Raw genomic sequence first — 15,761 nt, 5'->3', positions numbered from 1 at the left:
ACACCCGAACGGCGACGGCATCCTTTCCGTACCATTGCTCTGGGGCCTTGGCCGTGTCAATCATGACGATGACTGGTCGCGTTTCCAAGCATTCAAGAAGCTCAAGCCTGGTTCGGCTCCGTTTGTCATGGGCTTCAACGAGCCCGACTTCTCCGGCTCTGGCTCGTCCGGTGTGATCTCGGTCGCGGACGCTGCTGCTGCGTGGGAGCAATGGCTCGCTCCTCATAAGCAGGCTGGTGCCAAGCTCATCTCGCCCAGTATGGCTATGCAGAAGGACGAAAAGTGGCTCGGCCCATTCCTCAAGGCGGTCAAGACGCAACCCGACATTATTGCCGTGCACATTTTCCAGGACAACATGGACGGCGTCAAGGGTGTCCTGGATCATTTTGCCCAGTACGGTAAACCCATGTGGATCACTGAGTTTGCCTGCATCAACTACCAGGGTCCCTCACCGGTCTACTGCGATCAGAACAAGGTCGACTCGGTGCTGAGCCAGATGGTGCAGCTGTTCGAGTCGGACTCGCGCGTCGCTGCTTACTCGGTCTCGGATGCCAACAACGGTCCCTATGGTGATCTGACTCCCAACCAGGCAGGTCAATCGCTCAGCTCAACAGGCAAGTCGTATCTCGCCTCGGTTCAGCAAGCGAGTCAGCGTCGCCGTCGACGTGGCCTCGTCCCTGTCCGCAGGTAATATCCCTGCTCATACTTAGACTACCTGCAGACTTTGCACCATGGCTCGATGGGCCGGTTCCATCTTTTCTTGGCTAAGTCCAACAGTGTCCCCGCTCGAGTCTTGACGATGTCCGAGCTTTGGGACCTTGACTTTTTTTCGTTTTGTTTCGCTTTCCTTGGCTGCTTTTGTCGTCATCGTCATTGCCAAGTGCACTTTTCTTCTCTTCCATTATTTCTTTGCACACTGGTCAAGAAATGCACGCAGGAATCTGGTATTCTCATTCCACCAGTTAAAAGTCGAACTGAGAGGCAAGATGCATGGCGTGTGCATGCGGCGAGAGTAGAGAGGGTCAGTGTTGTAGGTACGTGCGCGGACGGGATGGGTTGCACATGAGCCGAGAAGTGGTATAAAGCGAGATTCTTCCGTATGACACGCTGTGGTCTCGAGAATGTGCGTGACTGGGGGCGATGCAAATGTTTCGAGCGGCGAGGATCGGCGCTATGCGATGGGCGTCAACACTTGCGAGGTCGTGGTTGGCGTCGCTGCGAGCAGCTTGGATGTTTGTGTGACTGTGGCACTCTTGAGCTTGGTTGGGTCGTCTCGACAACCACAATCGTAGCTCTCGTCGAGCTTATCGCACGCAAACTCGGGTTTGCCCAGACTCTTGTTCACCTCGTTGTGCACAACACACAGCCAGTTACTTGCGCCTTTCCTCGAGCCCACTTGGGGCGGAAGCTCGCGAATGAGTTGCTGAAAGTGGCGCGCACACTCCCCGCACGGATACAGCTGCGCAAACGTATAGAAGAAGCTTCGAAGCGTTTCCGATTCCTGCTTTGTCGGCTTTTCGGGAAAACGTAATGTCATGGTATGAAGAAAGTGCCATGTGGAACGTCCGAGTGCTTCTTTGGCAGTGGTGTTGCCCATTTTGGGCATAATGATGCCAGGTAGACGCTCGACATCTTTGGTGCTACTTGTTGTGGTCGATGGGTGCGAAGACGATGGTTTGGTTTTAAGTTGAGCTGCTGATTCCGAGGGTGCGACTTGGTTGTCTGGTGAGACGCCATTGGGACGCCAATGATCGATGAAACCTTTCACTTGATCTTCGACCTTGTGTACACCTTTGTTGACATTAGCAGAAGCATCATGCCAATTCCATGCGGTCCAATCCGACTGTTCGACTCCTTTGCCCTGTGATATCTGTGCAAGATCGTTGGTCGTTTCACCGTGGACGATCGAATCAGTCGTGTAGGCGAGCCCTGTTGCTGGATCCGTCAGTGTTGGCTGAGACGGATGCGAAAGGTACAGAAACGATGGGATGAGTAAGATCATCCCTGCCAACAAGACGAGTTGGAAGAATCTCGACACCATCGTTGCTGCAACGCTACTGGCGATAATGCTTGCAGCTGAATTTGGTCGAGACCACCAACAGCGATGCGATGACGGGTAGAGGCAAGCCAAGAAGTGTTCGTCTACAACTCAGCTTCCAACCACCCCAAACCACGACTGCACGACTGCCAAGGCCGATATTCGTGCTTCGTGATTGTTCCAACGACACAAAAAACCCTCGCATGCTAAAACATGAACACGGACGTGCGAACACGCAAAATCTGCTCGAATGTCACTTGTCCCACCTCTAACACTGGCTGTATTTTCTCGTGTTCACGCGTGACATTCACGATTTCCGAGTTCCATCTCTTTGGGCAGCCTTCAAGACATGAGACGTTCGAGCCGCAGGCTCAGCACGTGCTGGCAATCTGAATCACGAATGAGTGAGTCTGGAAATACAGTAACTTAGTTACCGTGCCGAACACTGATGCACGCCAAGCCTTGAATTGTGCCGGAATGCATGAATTTAGCGCACCCGCCCACGTCGTTGCTCGCCCTTCTCACTCACAAACGGACCTGACCATGTCCAATAGGGGGGAAACGAGAATGAAACAAACAGGGGCAAATCCACAATCGTGAATCATGGTATATTGAAGTTGATTGGAGATGGGACAGAGCCTAGAGGGCCGACTGCATAGATGACGATGGAGACAAAAGGAGCGCCCAGCTGAGCTCCATCGCTTCGACCCATTCCGCATCGCTCTGCGGCATAGGTGGACAGTTGCCCACATCCTCGACCGCTTCCGCCGACGCTCCCTTGGCAAAAGATGTGGTCTGTAGACACCTCACTCGCGAGGCTTTGCCCTGCTCGACATCTGGAGATGACAATGTGCGCAGATGGAGGTACAATCCACGCGCTGCCGCGGGGAACAAGTTCTCTGGGTAGTTCGAATACAGCTTGAGCACCATCTGCCGGATCTTCCAGGGCGAACCAATTTGATGCTCGATGCCCGCAACTGTGATCGTAGATGTACTTGGAGCTCCATCTGCTTCCGGTGACGTCTTGAGCAACTCGACAACTTGCGCTTCTCGTTCGAGTCGATGGTCGAGGTACTGCTTGAGCATCTTTCTGCCTTGCTCCACTACGGGTCCATGGGCAGGGTACAGACGATTCTCGTCCGTCCATGCCGCTTCGACTTGCGAAGGCCCGAGCTGCTCCAAAGCATGCGAGCACTTGCGCAAACTCGACATGTACGCAGTAAGGTCTTCGAATACTGTAGTTCCCTCACCCAAAACGTGGTCACCTGTGAGTAGCGTCTTTTCCTCGTTCAACAAGAGACAGATGTGGTCGGCCGTGTGGCCAGGTGTGTGCAGTACCTGGAGCGAAGAAGAAACGTTGTCGTCGTTGGCCACACGGACAACCGAACCCTCACGCAGCGGCCATAGAGGCGACGCTACGCCTTCGTTCTGACTATACGGAGTAAACGAGCCTTTTGGCAGGCTGTGCAGCATGTTGACAAGGTTTGGATCCGACTCGGCATCGGGGAACTTGTGTATCCTTGGTGCAGGCAACGTCACCGTCGCTTCTGCTCTTAACCTGGAGAGCAGAGAAAGGATGGAGGGCAGGCCGCCAACGTGATCATGATGTCTGTGGGTCAGGACGATGTCGGAGATCCACGATGTAAGATCATCTTCGTCCTCTTCATCCTCCTCGGTCGCATCTTGACGCTTTGACGATGCTGGCTTGGTAAGTGCATCACCATCGACAGCGCCCTTGAGAGCGCGTTCCAGGATCGGAATGTACGATTCGATTCCCTCGCCAGTATCAACCAATACGGAAGGGCGGGATACGAGCTTAGAAGAGGTCACAGGAGGAGTTGAGATGAGGTACGTGTTAGTTCCGGCTAGGGTATAAGAACCCGGGTTTTGGCCGAGGATGCGAATTACGCGGCTCGAAAGGCGGACGAGGTCTTCGACTGCTTTGCGTGCTTCTGCCATGGGCGCGGGAGTGTGTAAGTAGACAGTCAAGCGAAGCGAAAGATTGATCAATTCGGAAGGATCAAAAAGTTGGCGACCGTTGCGATGAGGATGGTGATGTTGGAGGTGGCAGGATGTACGGTCAGGCGGAAATCGTGAATCAAGTGAACGGTTAAAGCAGAGAGGCGGCTAAAACAGAGACCCTTATGTCGCACCGAAGGGAGACGTGAATGGACTGAGCCGAGTGGGCAGTCCGCGTCCCCACGGCAGAATACTGCGGCCGTGCGCGACGGGTTTCATCCGAGGCCAGTCGGCGGGTGGACACTCTGCCTTGCAATCATTCCAGTCGGCATCCTTGAGCAGGTCCAAAGGTGAAATTGGAGTGTCGTAAGCCATCTTTGGCAGCAAAGCCGATTCGTGATTCGTGATTCGTGATTCGTGATTCGTGATTGGGGCTCGAGTTGCCAAGCAAAATCAAGGCGCGATCTCCGCTAATATTTCAACTAGCCGGCGATCTCGGCAGGCTGACAGACACGAAGTCTGACACTCACGATTCACAGACTCTGACCACTCGAAAGCACAATCTTAGAGCAGGGCAGAGACGCAAGCGGTTAGCAAAGTTGCCAGACGTGCCCAAGTGCTCAAGTAAACGCATTCGATATCCTCAAAGTTTCATGGTGGTGCCGACGGCTTCCAGGCGGCAGTGGCTGCGATCTTGGCGTCATTGGATCCCCCACTCTCATCTTCTCTACCTAACTCTTGTCTTTAAGTGACGCTCCTCTTGAGCTCCGAGTCCACTTTCTTTCGCGTCAGAAGATGTCTCATTCGAAAAGAGATCAAATCGGACCTTGCTTCTTGCCCACCGACGTTGAAGTGCATTTTTTTCTCTCTGCCGCAACGATACTGAGAGACGAAAGCCAACGCTCAGGCAACGCGGAAAATGCCAAGCAAGACAGTTCGAGCTGCCGAGCAGTCCCAAGTTGCCGAACGCAGTTTTGGTTCATGGTTCAGTTGTCGAGTCTCTGCCATACGACCACGTGCTTTCATCTGAACAGAATGTAGGAAGGAAAACGTCCGCCCTGTTTCAGCCGCATCATGCTCCATCAGATCTGAACAATCGTGAATGTCATCCATTACACAATAGAAGCATCAGACGGCGATAAATAGATCCGCAAACCATTCGTGATTGTCCAACGTGCAAGACGATCCAGGCACAAGGTCTTTGCCGAAATCCAAGATTCACACTCACGATTTTCACGATTCACGATTCACGATTCACGATTCACGATTGGTTCTTAGTTCTTCTCGGCCTAACAGCTCAGTTCTGGAGCCGTCACAGGGTGGTTATGCGCGTGCGTCACTCGTGACTCGTGACTGACGTACCTAGTGTGTCCTTTTCTGTTTCTTGTTTCTTGTTTTTTGTATTTTTTGCGTCGTCAAGTCAGGAGTGAGTCTGAGTCGTGAGTTGCGGCTCCGCACCAAAATATTGACCATTAGCCAAGTCTTTGTGTGGAGGTCTGCATTTCACACGAACGACCTTGACTGATCTTGGTGTTTGTCCCTCCTCTCCTTCTTCACCGAGTCCAAAGCTAGACGGCCAACACGGAGCAGATCGAGCAAACTATGGGAGTCAAGGGCTTGACCTCGTACGTTGAACAGATCCGCTCTGCGGTTTCTGAGCAGGTGACCATTCCCGTGAAGGGCGCTGCCGATGCAGCTTCGAGCTCGTCAAACGCTTTCACCACTGGTGGGCCCTTCGTTATTGACGGTTGGGCGTGGATCTTCCGCATCTATCTCGACTTTTTCACCGAATCTGTTCGCGGTGGCGAGTACATCGGCTATACTTTGCACGTCCGTCGAGTCGTGAATGCATTGCGACAGGCAGGTCTCGAGCCTATCTTTATCTTTGATGGCCCTAATCTTCCACTTAAGATCCCAACAGTGCTGTCACGTCTAGGAGAGAGCGCGTCCAACAACTCGGCGTTCATGCGCTCATCGTGGCGTCTTAAGCCCAGCTTTCAGGCTTCAATGGGTGTCTTTCCTCCGCTTCTTTACGATTGTACGCTCGAAGCGCTTCGCCAGTGCAATGTCAAGGTTGTAATCGAAGAGATCGAAGCAGACGGTCCTGTGGCCCAGCTTGCGAACGATCTGGGTGGCTGGGCAGTCAGTAATGACTCTGACTTTTTCATTCTTTGTGCTCGATCCTCTCACTGTCGCGGCTACGTGCCCCTCAATACGATCGAGTACCTCGTGCAGCTCAAGGCGCACCCTCACGCCCCGCAATCGGTTGCTGTCGCTAGTGGCGCTTTCGAGGACGATGGGTTCGAACAAGTTGGAAAAGGTGGAAAGGCAAAAGGAAGAAGAGGAGGAAAAGGCGCACCAGCTCTGGTTGCATCAGCTCAGACCCTTGACAGACCTCCACTAGACGCCAAAGAAGGCACGCTCACAGCCATTCGCTTTACCTCTTACTCTTCACCAAAGCTGGCCGCTGCTCTCGGCATTCCCACATCTATGCTCCCACTCTTAGCAGCGCTGGTGGGCAACGACTACACAGCCAGAATTCAGAAGCGTATCCTCGATCCAGCGCTTCCACATGGTCTTCAGCGTATCACTTTCATTGCCAATGTCATCAAGACAGAGAGCTTACGCATGGCATCCAACGGAAACCGCACGCCTGCTCTCAAGCTTGGCACTTCCGGCACCGCCACACCTCTAGCAAATCGTACGGGTCTTGGCCGTACAGGTTCAGGCTGGGGGACGTTGCCTGCTCGTGCAAACGGCTCATCACCCATGACCTCGGCCACAGCTACACCGATGGGCGATTCAATGCATCCCAAGCTCGACGAAGCTCTTGCTGCCCTTGCGTTGAACGATCCGGTGCGCTTCATGGTCGAACGTGTCATTGAGCGCATCTTGGCTGGCATAGCACAGAATACACGAGAAGCGTACATGACTTCTGGAGAGCAATCGGATCTTGTTGACGCTATCATTGATTCGATCTGCACTTACTCATTGCTCAGCGACCCTGCCGCGATTCATCGTTCCACGCCGTCCTCCGAATTCTTCGCCGACTCGACGGGTGCAACTACCAAATTGCAATCTCGCAAAGACCTGCGGAAGTACCGCGCTGCTTATAAGGACGGCTTCTTCGATCGTATACTGGTGGAAACGCTAACGCAACGATATTGTCTGAATCGAATGGCACCTGAGGATCCAGATCAAAAGTCGATCCAATCGACACACGCTCGTGATCTCCGAAACTGGACTTTTACCACCCTCTTCTCGACATGGGGTATGGACTGGGCACGCGATACTCTAGAAGAGCCATCGCCGCCCACTTTAGACGAAGATGAAGAGGACACAAATGTACACTCACGCGCAATACCCATCTTGGCGGGTCCTGGGCCGAACAAGGTGAACTGGGACGAGGAGGGTGATCCAGAAGAACTCATTCCGGTACAGACGCCATCGTCATCATTTGGCAGCTCGATGTATGCCGACGAAGAAGTCCAAGAGGACCAAGAGAATGACGAGGTGCGCTCAAGGGCTGGTTCTGCAGCAGACTTATTGGATCTAGATGAGGAAGAGCAGGGATTCAAACCAGCACCTGCTGTGATGGACTACAGTCGCAAAGGCGATCGATATGTTGCAGAGCAATGCCCCATTCTAACGCTGGATACGCTGATCGCGAGGCAGCGAGACCAGTTTGGCATCGAGCCGCCGCAGGTACTGATCAAGTATCTGCGGGTCTAGATACCCACACCACGCACTCTCGGTAGATGTTCCAAGCAATGCACCTTTATCACACAGCAGATCGTGAGGTTTTGTGCTGTCGACACACTGCTAGGCTAAGCTGGTCTGTGAAATCTCATATGGGATCGATCATGAAATGGTATCCAAGAGTATACAGGGGTGAAGACGTGCATCTTGGGTCTGCAATCGATCTATACGAAAACATCCAGACTCGAGAAGCAGTAAGAAGGACTATGGGACACGGCTGTTCAACGGAAGGTGTTGTGAGAGGGGGCATTGGTAGGGTGTGGATAGCTGGTGTTGTAGGCGGGGTCACTGGTGTACAAGCTGTGCGTGACGTCGTTGTTGGGGTAAGGGCGGGCCTCTGTCATGGGGGTTTGGTAGAGACTGCCTCTCTCCGAGCCGGGTAAAGTGGAAGGAGCATTGAGTGGGCTTGACTCGATAGCGGCGATTCCAGCCGGGCTTGGCTGGACGCCGTGTTGAGACGTAACGGAATGCGCGACAGCAGGAGCAGGGTAGACAGCATTACCAGTGTTGCCATTGTGGTACTGCTGAGCAGCCTGACTTGGGTAGTACGTGTTGTTGTTTTCAACACCATCGATAGCGTAAGGAGCCGTAGGCTTGTCGTCGACACCTTGCTCCTTGGCGAGCTGCTTGTTTTCAACCAAGCCTCCGTCCAAGCTAAGACCCAACCTGGCACGCTTGTGCGCAGGCCATAGATCAACGAGGTACGTAAGGAAAAAGATGGCGAGCAAGAAGGCAATCGCCCACTCACAGACTGCTGCTGCAGAAATAATCCGATCGCAGCGGTCGTTGCCCGGCAGCGCATCGCCCCTGCAAATGCCATAGCAAATGATGAAAGCAATCGCCCCCGCAATTGCCAACGACAAGATGATGGCCTTGATGATCGCAATCACTTTGAGCGTTGCCAGCCTGTCATAGTCGTGCGAAAGCGAGAACACCTGTAACACCTGGAACAGCACCGAGAGCGCGACGAACACGACGAAAATGAGCGTCATACTCCAGTGAACCGTCGAGTGGTTGAATGCATCAAAGACGCTAAGCAGGATCAAAGCGACGCAACCAATGACAGCGCAGATCACCGAGCAGATGTCCAAGATGGTCTGCTTTTTCCGGATCGAGCCTGGAATTCGGCGTTGGTGACGCAAGTGTCGTTCAGCAAGCGTGGTGAGGATGTAGAACCCAGCGGTGCAAGAGCAAAAGATGATGAAGAACGTCTTGTGCTGCGCTCCCACGTCCGAGATAAAGACCACTGAGGCTTCTTCGGATTCATACTCGCGGAACCGATCACGCACCGCCCAGATGACAAGCAGTCCAACGATAGCCGTAGTCCAGCATGCGAACGTGGCGATGGGCAGAAGGTAAAACAGTCCGAACCACCCGATCTTGGCCATTTTGGATGTATATTGACAGCTCCGAGCTGGGGATTGGCGGGCAAAAGAATCACTGGATTTGGTGGCCCAATTACGCGGCTCGTTCAGGCTGATGACCGCAGATGGGTGAGGAAGCAAGGGCCGAACTGGACCCAGTTCGGGGCGAGGCTAGCACGTGGCAAGGGGGCAAGGTGGTGAATGGTAGATGAGGAAACTTCGACGCGTTGCTCTTTTAAAGAGAGACGTCTCTTATAAGAGGAACCTTTGACGAGGACGGCAGCTTTACACGACGAGAGTGGACACAAGGACGATACGCGAGCGTCCGCGTTCCGCTGCCATGCTCAATGACGAGGCTGGCCATGTTTGACACACGCATCGAAGCGACACTTGCACAAGCGGGTCTGGAGGAGAAATATCCATCTTGGGCATAGACCAACCCTAACCCATCAGGGAAGCTACACTAATCAAGTTCGAGTTGCATGCCATGCTGTGTTGCTCGTGCCATGAGAACTGAAAGCGGTTTCTTCTCAAGCTCGACCCTGTCGTTGCAGAGGACGCGTTGAAGATTGCGAGCAAAGTGGATCAGCACGGCACTAAATCAGAGGTGACGTCAAATGGCGTTCTTCCGTTCTTGTGCTTCACGGAAAATCAAATCCATTTTTAAAATACTCATATCCCTAAGATAGCAGCTTAACTTTTCAGCTATTTTGATCTCCGATCGACACAGCAATCCACATTCACAGCGTACATGACGCGCTGCTGCTTTCGACGAGATGGTCAGAGTCTGGCAATCCTGCCCATCGTCCGTGATCGAGAGTCAGTCTCCGTTCTGTGTCCAAGCTCTTTTCACGTTCGAGGTCGATCCGGTTTTTCGTGGTACCTGTGCAGAAACGACCCCGTACTCGAATAGCAAGTCGCGTCTAACTTGTCTTGGATCACGCTTGGACCCTGCTTCGTCATGCGCACATGCGCACAAGGCGCTCACAGATTCGCTTGTCAGAAAGCAAATCGGAACGATTGCTGCTGGATGCAATCGTAACCAAAGCACGGACAAAGCTCAGACAAGGGTCAATGCATGATGTTCAATCGACGCGGGTTCGAGATGGAATTCTATGCTGAGAAGAAAGTGGACGAGATGTGACATCAACAAAGACAGAGAGGGACATACGAACATGCGAATCTATCGCTCTGAATTCAACAAGCAAGCCCATTTAAGCGAGCTCAGGCATCGGCTTACCAGCGTCCTTCCAGGCGTCCAGCACCACATTTCGGAGGCGATTGAAGGCCTCTTCGACATCGTCCTCGGCAATGATACTGAAACTGGTGCGCACATAGCACGATTTGCTGCCGTCCGGAATGAATGCTACGCCGGGTACTGCCAATACACCTGCCGCCTTGGCCTTATCCGAGATCAAGGCAAAACTGTCGCCTTCCGACTCACCCTGACCTGTGGGTGGAAGGTTGAGCCTCAGCCACAAAAACATTCCGGCGACCGGTGTAACCCATTGTGCTACACCAGCTGCGCCCAATACCTTGTTCGCTTTAGCCTCAAAATTGTCACGACGCTTAGCGTAGTATCGCGCCACGTTGTCGACGTGGCGCAAAAAGCCCGGGATACCCCAATAGTTGAGCAGTGTGTACGCCACCACACCGGCCAGACCAGAGGGTTGCAAATTGGACATGGCAGTGTTGGCATCGACTGCGTCAAGAATCTCGTTGGGTCCTGTCGCGAAACCGAGTCGAAGTCCGGCGGCAAGGATCTTGGAGAAGCTCTCGAAACGAATGACCCGACCTGTTCCCCATCGTTCGCGGTGCTCCTCTTCCAGCGACCAGTAGCTTCGGCATCGAGGTCGTGTCACAGCGTCCTGGTCTAGACCTTCAAAGTGCAGGTAGTAGTAGGGGTCGTCTTCGAGCACTAGGAAATCGTACTGTCGAGCAAGTGCAAGGATCTGTCGCTTGCGCTCATCCGAGGCGGTTGTTCCAGCGGGATTAGCACCAGTCGGAGTCGTGTAGAGACACTTGGGTCGCGCGAGTGAAGCTGTCTGAGGATCCGTCTCCCAGTTTGCCAAGATCTCGGCAAGCCGGCTTGACATCATACCCTGATCGTCACTGGTCACGGGCACAATGTTCGCCTTGATCATCACTAACGAAGGCAAGATACCCGTATACGCAGGCGATTCGACCAAGATCACATCGCCAGGGTTGAGCAGCGCATCAAAGGTCTTGTTAAGCAGATCCTGCGATCCGTTGCCCGTGGTCACGCGCCAAGGCGTCCTGCCTGCGACACCGTCGAGCTTGGAACCGGGCGTGACGGCCTCTCGTTTGTGCATGTGTACTTGAAGCTCAGTGATCCACTGCACGAGTTTGGGGATTCCCGAAGTGGCACCGTACTGAAGCGCCGATACAAGGTCTTCGCCCTGAATGTTGAGCTGCGTCGGTCCAGCTTCAGCTTCCGGCTTGAGGTTCAGCGAGAGGCTCTCAAATGGAAACGTGTCCGGGTTCGGCTTACCAGCAAGCAGCGACAGCATACCGGGGATCAACTCGGCAGGGAAAAGGGATCGGATGGCAGAAGCCGGTCGATCGTGCGAGACCTGGCTGAGGAACCGCGCTGGATCGACACGGCTTGCCTTAGGGTAGGTTTCCGAGGTAGAAGCTAGGTCTCCTACCTTGTCGCCAAAGTAAGGGTTGGGGTCGACATTGGCAACTTGGGCGGAAGGTGTCATTTTAGTCTGCGTAATGGAGCGAAAAGTATGGTTTGACAGGGAGGATATTGGAGAGACCAAGTTTATAGCGAAAAGCGGTTGATAATGGTGTGAGAGCGTGGCCTTCTCCTTGCTCTGGCTTTTGGTGTAGGCTTATATGCCCTCCTGTTGATGCTGTAATTTGTATGTATTGCTCCGAGATCCAAAGATTGTTTCGAGAACTAGCGCAAGCTGGCGTGCGCTAGTTGGCTGTAGAGATTGACGTCGGCGATAGTACCGTTTTGGGTGGATACGATGTAGACACGGAAGAAAGGACGACAACGCTCTAAGATTGATGCAAGGGACTGTGCTGTTCGTGGGACAGTCGTGAGTGGTTGGGAGAATGCCGAGGAGAAGGATGATGATAAAGGCAAGGTGAGCTCAAGGTGGGTTATGAAGTGTGACACCGTTAATGGACGAGCAGAAGTGGTAGAATAATAGGAAACCGAACAAACACGAGGCCGAGGTTCATTCCAACGAATCTGTCGAACAATGCCATGCCAGACCAACAAACACGGTGAGGGGAGATGACTCTGACTGCTGTGTCGTAGCTAAACGAAAAAAAAAATCGGAAACTTTGACCCTGCATAACGAGCAGGGTGTCAGTTGACAATCGTAAATCGTGAATTGTAACTAGCCGTCCTGTATAGCCGCGAAACCCACCGCGCTATCAGCAATCACAGGAACGGCAGAAGGGGAAAAAAAAAATCTGATCGAGACCTTGGACGAGATGCTTACGTTGGGCCAAAATGGCGCTTTCTTGGCGAGAGAAGGGAAAAAAAATCCCCCGTAGCACGCAGTGATATGATGAATGCGAGTCTCCCAAAACTCTCCGTGAAATTTCCCGAGCGTTCACACAGACCCCATCCTGCCGTCGTTTACTCACAGTATTCTCGAGTCAGACGCTCGGTTCATGTATGGCCCCTGATACTGTTATCGCAATCCGGCACAATTCGGTGCACCAAATCAAGAACAAGCTTCTGACATCGCTGTCACGGTACTTTCCCAAAGATAGGCTTGTCAACAGCTTGCGTTGCCAGTGTCAATCGAAACGAGCGTAACCTTAAGTCACGAGTATGACTCGGAAAAACCATCGGTTAATCGCGCTTATTCGACTTTGCGGCTCGCACCCCCGTCGCCATCACCGTGGCAGCTTTCTCACGCACATCTGCGTGACCAATCCACAAATTCCCACAATGGACGTTTACACCCGACTCATGCTGTTATTGTTGCAGACTTCAGGCAGAGCGAGGTTGCACGATTCGAATCCCCTTTAGTCACAGTGCCGCCGGGAAAAACGAGTAACTAAGTTTGTGGGTCATAACATTATTACCTGCCCCCGTTGTACAGAAGACGAATGCAAGTCGCTTTACCACTGCGACCGAGCCGAAATGAAGGCGGCTTCTCGCACTGACATCAAGGAATTGGCTGGCATCAATCTGTCGCTGATGGATCGCAGTCACAGAGTGGTAGCGTGCGAGCGTATGCTTTAGTGTGCCGGTAAGCGCAACACCGAATGTCCCCAGCTCCTCCACATGCGTTCGACAGCGCTGTGCTCCCCCGATTCGAGGTCGCGAATGTCTTGCAGGAATTGACGCTGCAAACGACGCGCTACGGCCTTCTTTCCCTTTGACAAGTTCATCAGCAGCGGTCCTGATGCCGAACGCAAGGTCGACAGGTCCAGCAGTAACAAGCCCTGCGTCAAATCATCGCGACGTTGTTGCGGCTTCTCCATCGATGCTTTAGGCGCTCCATCAGCTGTGGCAGGAGAAGAAAGCAGTCGGTCGACACGACGCATAGCTTCCCATGCGCGCATCTGATATCCTCGACCCGATGACTCGGACCTCGATGTGCTAAGCGTCAACAGCTTGGTACGCACGTAACTCTGCGAGATGTATAGAATGCCCAACGCCGGCGCAATACCCACAGCGCCGAAAAGAAGCTGCTGGCTCTTGAGCAGCTTGTCGATGCCCGACATGGCCACTTCCAGGTCGACCTTGGCTTTTTGAATCTGGATCAGCAAGGAGCGGATCAGTGAGCCGGTCACCATCGATTTGACGGGACTCTTCATCTCTGTTTCGTACACTCGAAGAACAGGGGTGAGATCGCCTTCCCTCACTTTGGCAGAGAGAGCTTCGAGTTCGGCACCCGACGTGCCATACTTATCTGCAGTGAAATCGCTCACCATCCTCTCTAGCGATTGCAAATCCGAAGCGAGCGATTCACGAGACATGATTACGCTTCCTTCGTTGCCGTGTCGGATAGTGTCAAGCAGAGCTACGCATGGCTCCCACACCCACCCAATCAGGAAGCTTCGCGCCGTCTCCTGTGCCTCTTTCATTTTCGCCTCGATACCATTCCAGTTGTTTGAAAGGTATCGAGCGAGAAGCAATAGACCGACAGGGTAGAAGACGAGCTTGGGCCATCGCTGAACGAATGCGGAAGGTTGCCCAAACACTGTGGGAGACAGCACTTTTTCCGTTCGCTTTTCTTGTTCCTCGAAGCCTTCTTTTAACAACAGTCGAAGCGTGCTGAGCGTGGAATCGGCAGTTAGGCTAGCGTTCATGTCGATCTTGACGTCGCTCAAGTCTTGCTCGGCTTTAGTATCGGGCTTTTTCTGGCTCTCAGCGAAACTTTCGACGAGTACCTTGAGTTTGGCGTTCAGATGACCGAGCACAATGTGATTGGAAGGTGTCGAATCGGTCGAAGAAGCGCCAAGCTCCTGTGCCTGGTCAGCCAGCGCTTCATGCTGCAGAGCCAAGCGGCCAAGCGCCTCAGCCAGGCGGTTGCGCTCGTTGACCAATCCTCGACGCTTACATCTCGCCTCATGGCGCACAAGATAGGTCGGAGTAAGAGTCTGCAGCGTCGAGCGTAACGCCTTGACACGTTGCTTCTTGGTTGTTTTCGAGATGACGGAAAGATTATCGCCCGCTTGACTGTTGGCATCGAGCTGTGTTCGCAGAGTTGCCACCTGTCGCTTCTGTTCATCGCGCTCTGCGAGGATGGCATCGAGGTTAATACCTCTCTCCACGCGGAACGCATAGGGAAACAGCATGGAGGTGACCAGGTTGGGCGTGTCGAGGATACTGCGTAAAGCAGCACGCACCGTGTCCATATCGACTTTCCTCACTTTTGACGAGGTGCTAGTGTCGATTGTACTCTTGAGTGTACTTGTAGCTGTGTTGGCTGCGAGCTCCAACACCTCTCTGCCAACGTTGAGCAAACGCACTGGAAGAGTCTGGATCAGGTACGACAAAGTCTTTTGCGTCGACTCTTCGATGTCGGTCCAATACCATGTCTCGTCTTCGAGCTTGCTGGCATCTTGAAGCAGCGTTTCGAGAGCGACTGCATATGTCGCTACCACCAGACGAGATAAAGCGACGATCTTGAGTTCCTCTAGGCGAGGCTCGATACTGGCATCCGACGGTTGTGCTATTGCATCCAGCTTGTCTAGCAGGCTAAGCAGCGTTTTTCGAGACGGCAGCGTATGCGGCCCATCAACGGGTCGGATTGCGGCTAGAACATCTTGAATGGGCCTCTTTTGGTCCTGCACCGCCTCATGGTGTGCTTTGCTGCTGTCTTGCAGGTTCGACTTGCTTTCAACATCAGAGTCCTTTTCGATCGGGGTGCTGGCTGTAGAAAGTAGCGAGTCATACAGCTCGAGCTCGGAGCCGAGACGAGCGTAGACATCGGATGCGTACGACATCTCCTGTGACCAGCGTTGGAAGAGAAGTGGCTAGTAATGGTGGGGTAAGCGGAAGATTTCAGGGTCCTTCAACAGGATCACCACGCATCATACTGACGCGGCGGACGGGCCAGCTCGAAAATATAAGATATCGAGTCGTTTATCGCGGCTCAGACATAAGCAACTCAAGTGAATAACGAACGAACGGGTCA

At 53.3% G+C, this 15,761-nt stretch overlaps 8 protein-coding genes across 8 annotated transcripts in view; 3 read left to right on the top strand and 5 right to left on the bottom strand.

Moving 5' to 3' along the window:
• Window positions 1–691, top strand: part of UMAG_15089 (uncharacterized protein) — a gene marked incomplete at both ends in the record, with an annotated part of 989 nt that extends 298 nt beyond the window's left edge. Inside the window, one exon of the mRNA XM_011389846.1 lies at window positions 2–691. Coding sequence (XP_011388148.1) covers window positions 2–691 — 690 coding nt within the window. The remainder of the gene's footprint in view (window position 1) is intronic.
• A 480-nt stretch (window positions 692–1,171) lies between these two features.
• Window positions 1,172–2,041, bottom strand: UMAG_01808 (uncharacterized protein; the record flags this gene model as incomplete). The annotated part of the gene is made up of 1 exon (XM_011389457.1): window positions 1,172–2,041. One exon carries the CDS (start codon window positions 2,039–2,041, stop codon window positions 1,172–1,174), a length of 870 nt encoding a protein of 289 aa, XP_011387759.1.
• Window positions 2,042–2,677: 636 nt separating this feature from the next.
• On the bottom strand, window positions 2,678–3,997 carry UMAG_11901 (uncharacterized protein; the record flags this gene model as incomplete). Its single annotated transcript, XM_011389815.1, has 1 exon — window positions 2,678–3,997. One exon carries the CDS (start codon window positions 3,995–3,997, stop codon window positions 2,678–2,680), a length of 1,320 nt encoding a protein of 439 aa, XP_011388117.1.
• A 795-nt stretch (window positions 3,998–4,792) lies between these two features.
• On the top strand, window positions 4,793–5,038 carry UMAG_11900 (uncharacterized protein; the record flags this gene model as incomplete). The annotated part of the gene is made up of 1 exon (XM_011389814.1): window positions 4,793–5,038. The coding sequence occupies one exon, from the start codon at window positions 4,793–4,795 to the stop codon at window positions 5,036–5,038; it is 246 nt and encodes an 81-aa protein (XP_011388116.1).
• Window positions 5,039–5,599: 561 nt separating this feature from the next.
• Window positions 5,600–7,729, top strand: UMAG_11899 (uncharacterized protein; the record flags this gene model as incomplete). The annotated part of the gene is made up of 1 exon (XM_011389813.1): window positions 5,600–7,729. The coding sequence occupies one exon, from the start codon at window positions 5,600–5,602 to the stop codon at window positions 7,727–7,729; it is 2,130 nt and encodes a 709-aa protein (XP_011388115.1).
• A 248-nt stretch (window positions 7,730–7,977) lies between these two features.
• Window positions 7,978–9,144, bottom strand: UMAG_01805 (uncharacterized protein; the record flags this gene model as incomplete). Its single annotated transcript, XM_011389456.1, has 1 exon — window positions 7,978–9,144. The coding sequence occupies one exon, from the start codon at window positions 9,142–9,144 to the stop codon at window positions 7,978–7,980; it is 1,167 nt and encodes a 388-aa protein (XP_011387758.1).
• A 1,190-nt stretch (window positions 9,145–10,334) lies between these two features.
• UMAG_01804 (tryptophan amino transferase (transaminase)) lies at window positions 10,335–11,846 on the bottom strand (the record flags this gene model as incomplete). The annotated part of the gene is made up of 1 exon (XM_011389455.1): window positions 10,335–11,846. One exon carries the CDS (start codon window positions 11,844–11,846, stop codon window positions 10,335–10,337), a length of 1,512 nt encoding a protein of 503 aa, XP_011387757.1.
• Window positions 11,847–13,353: 1,507 nt separating this feature from the next.
• UMAG_01803 (uncharacterized protein) lies at window positions 13,354–15,570 on the bottom strand (the record flags this gene model as incomplete). Its single annotated transcript, XM_011389454.1, has 1 exon — window positions 13,354–15,570. One exon carries the CDS (start codon window positions 15,568–15,570, stop codon window positions 13,354–13,356), a length of 2,217 nt encoding a protein of 738 aa, XP_011387756.1.
• Between the last annotated feature and the right edge of the window lie 191 nt (window positions 15,571–15,761).

The sequence above is a fragment of the Mycosarcoma maydis genome, chromosome 3, assembly GCF_000328475.2.
Source record: "Mycosarcoma maydis chromosome 3, whole genome shotgun sequence".
Taxonomy (NCBI): Eukaryota; Fungi; Basidiomycota; class Ustilaginomycetes; order Ustilaginales; genus Mycosarcoma; species Mycosarcoma maydis.
Note: the sequence above shows the minus strand (reverse complement) of the source record. Positions and strands in the feature narration are given on the sequence as shown.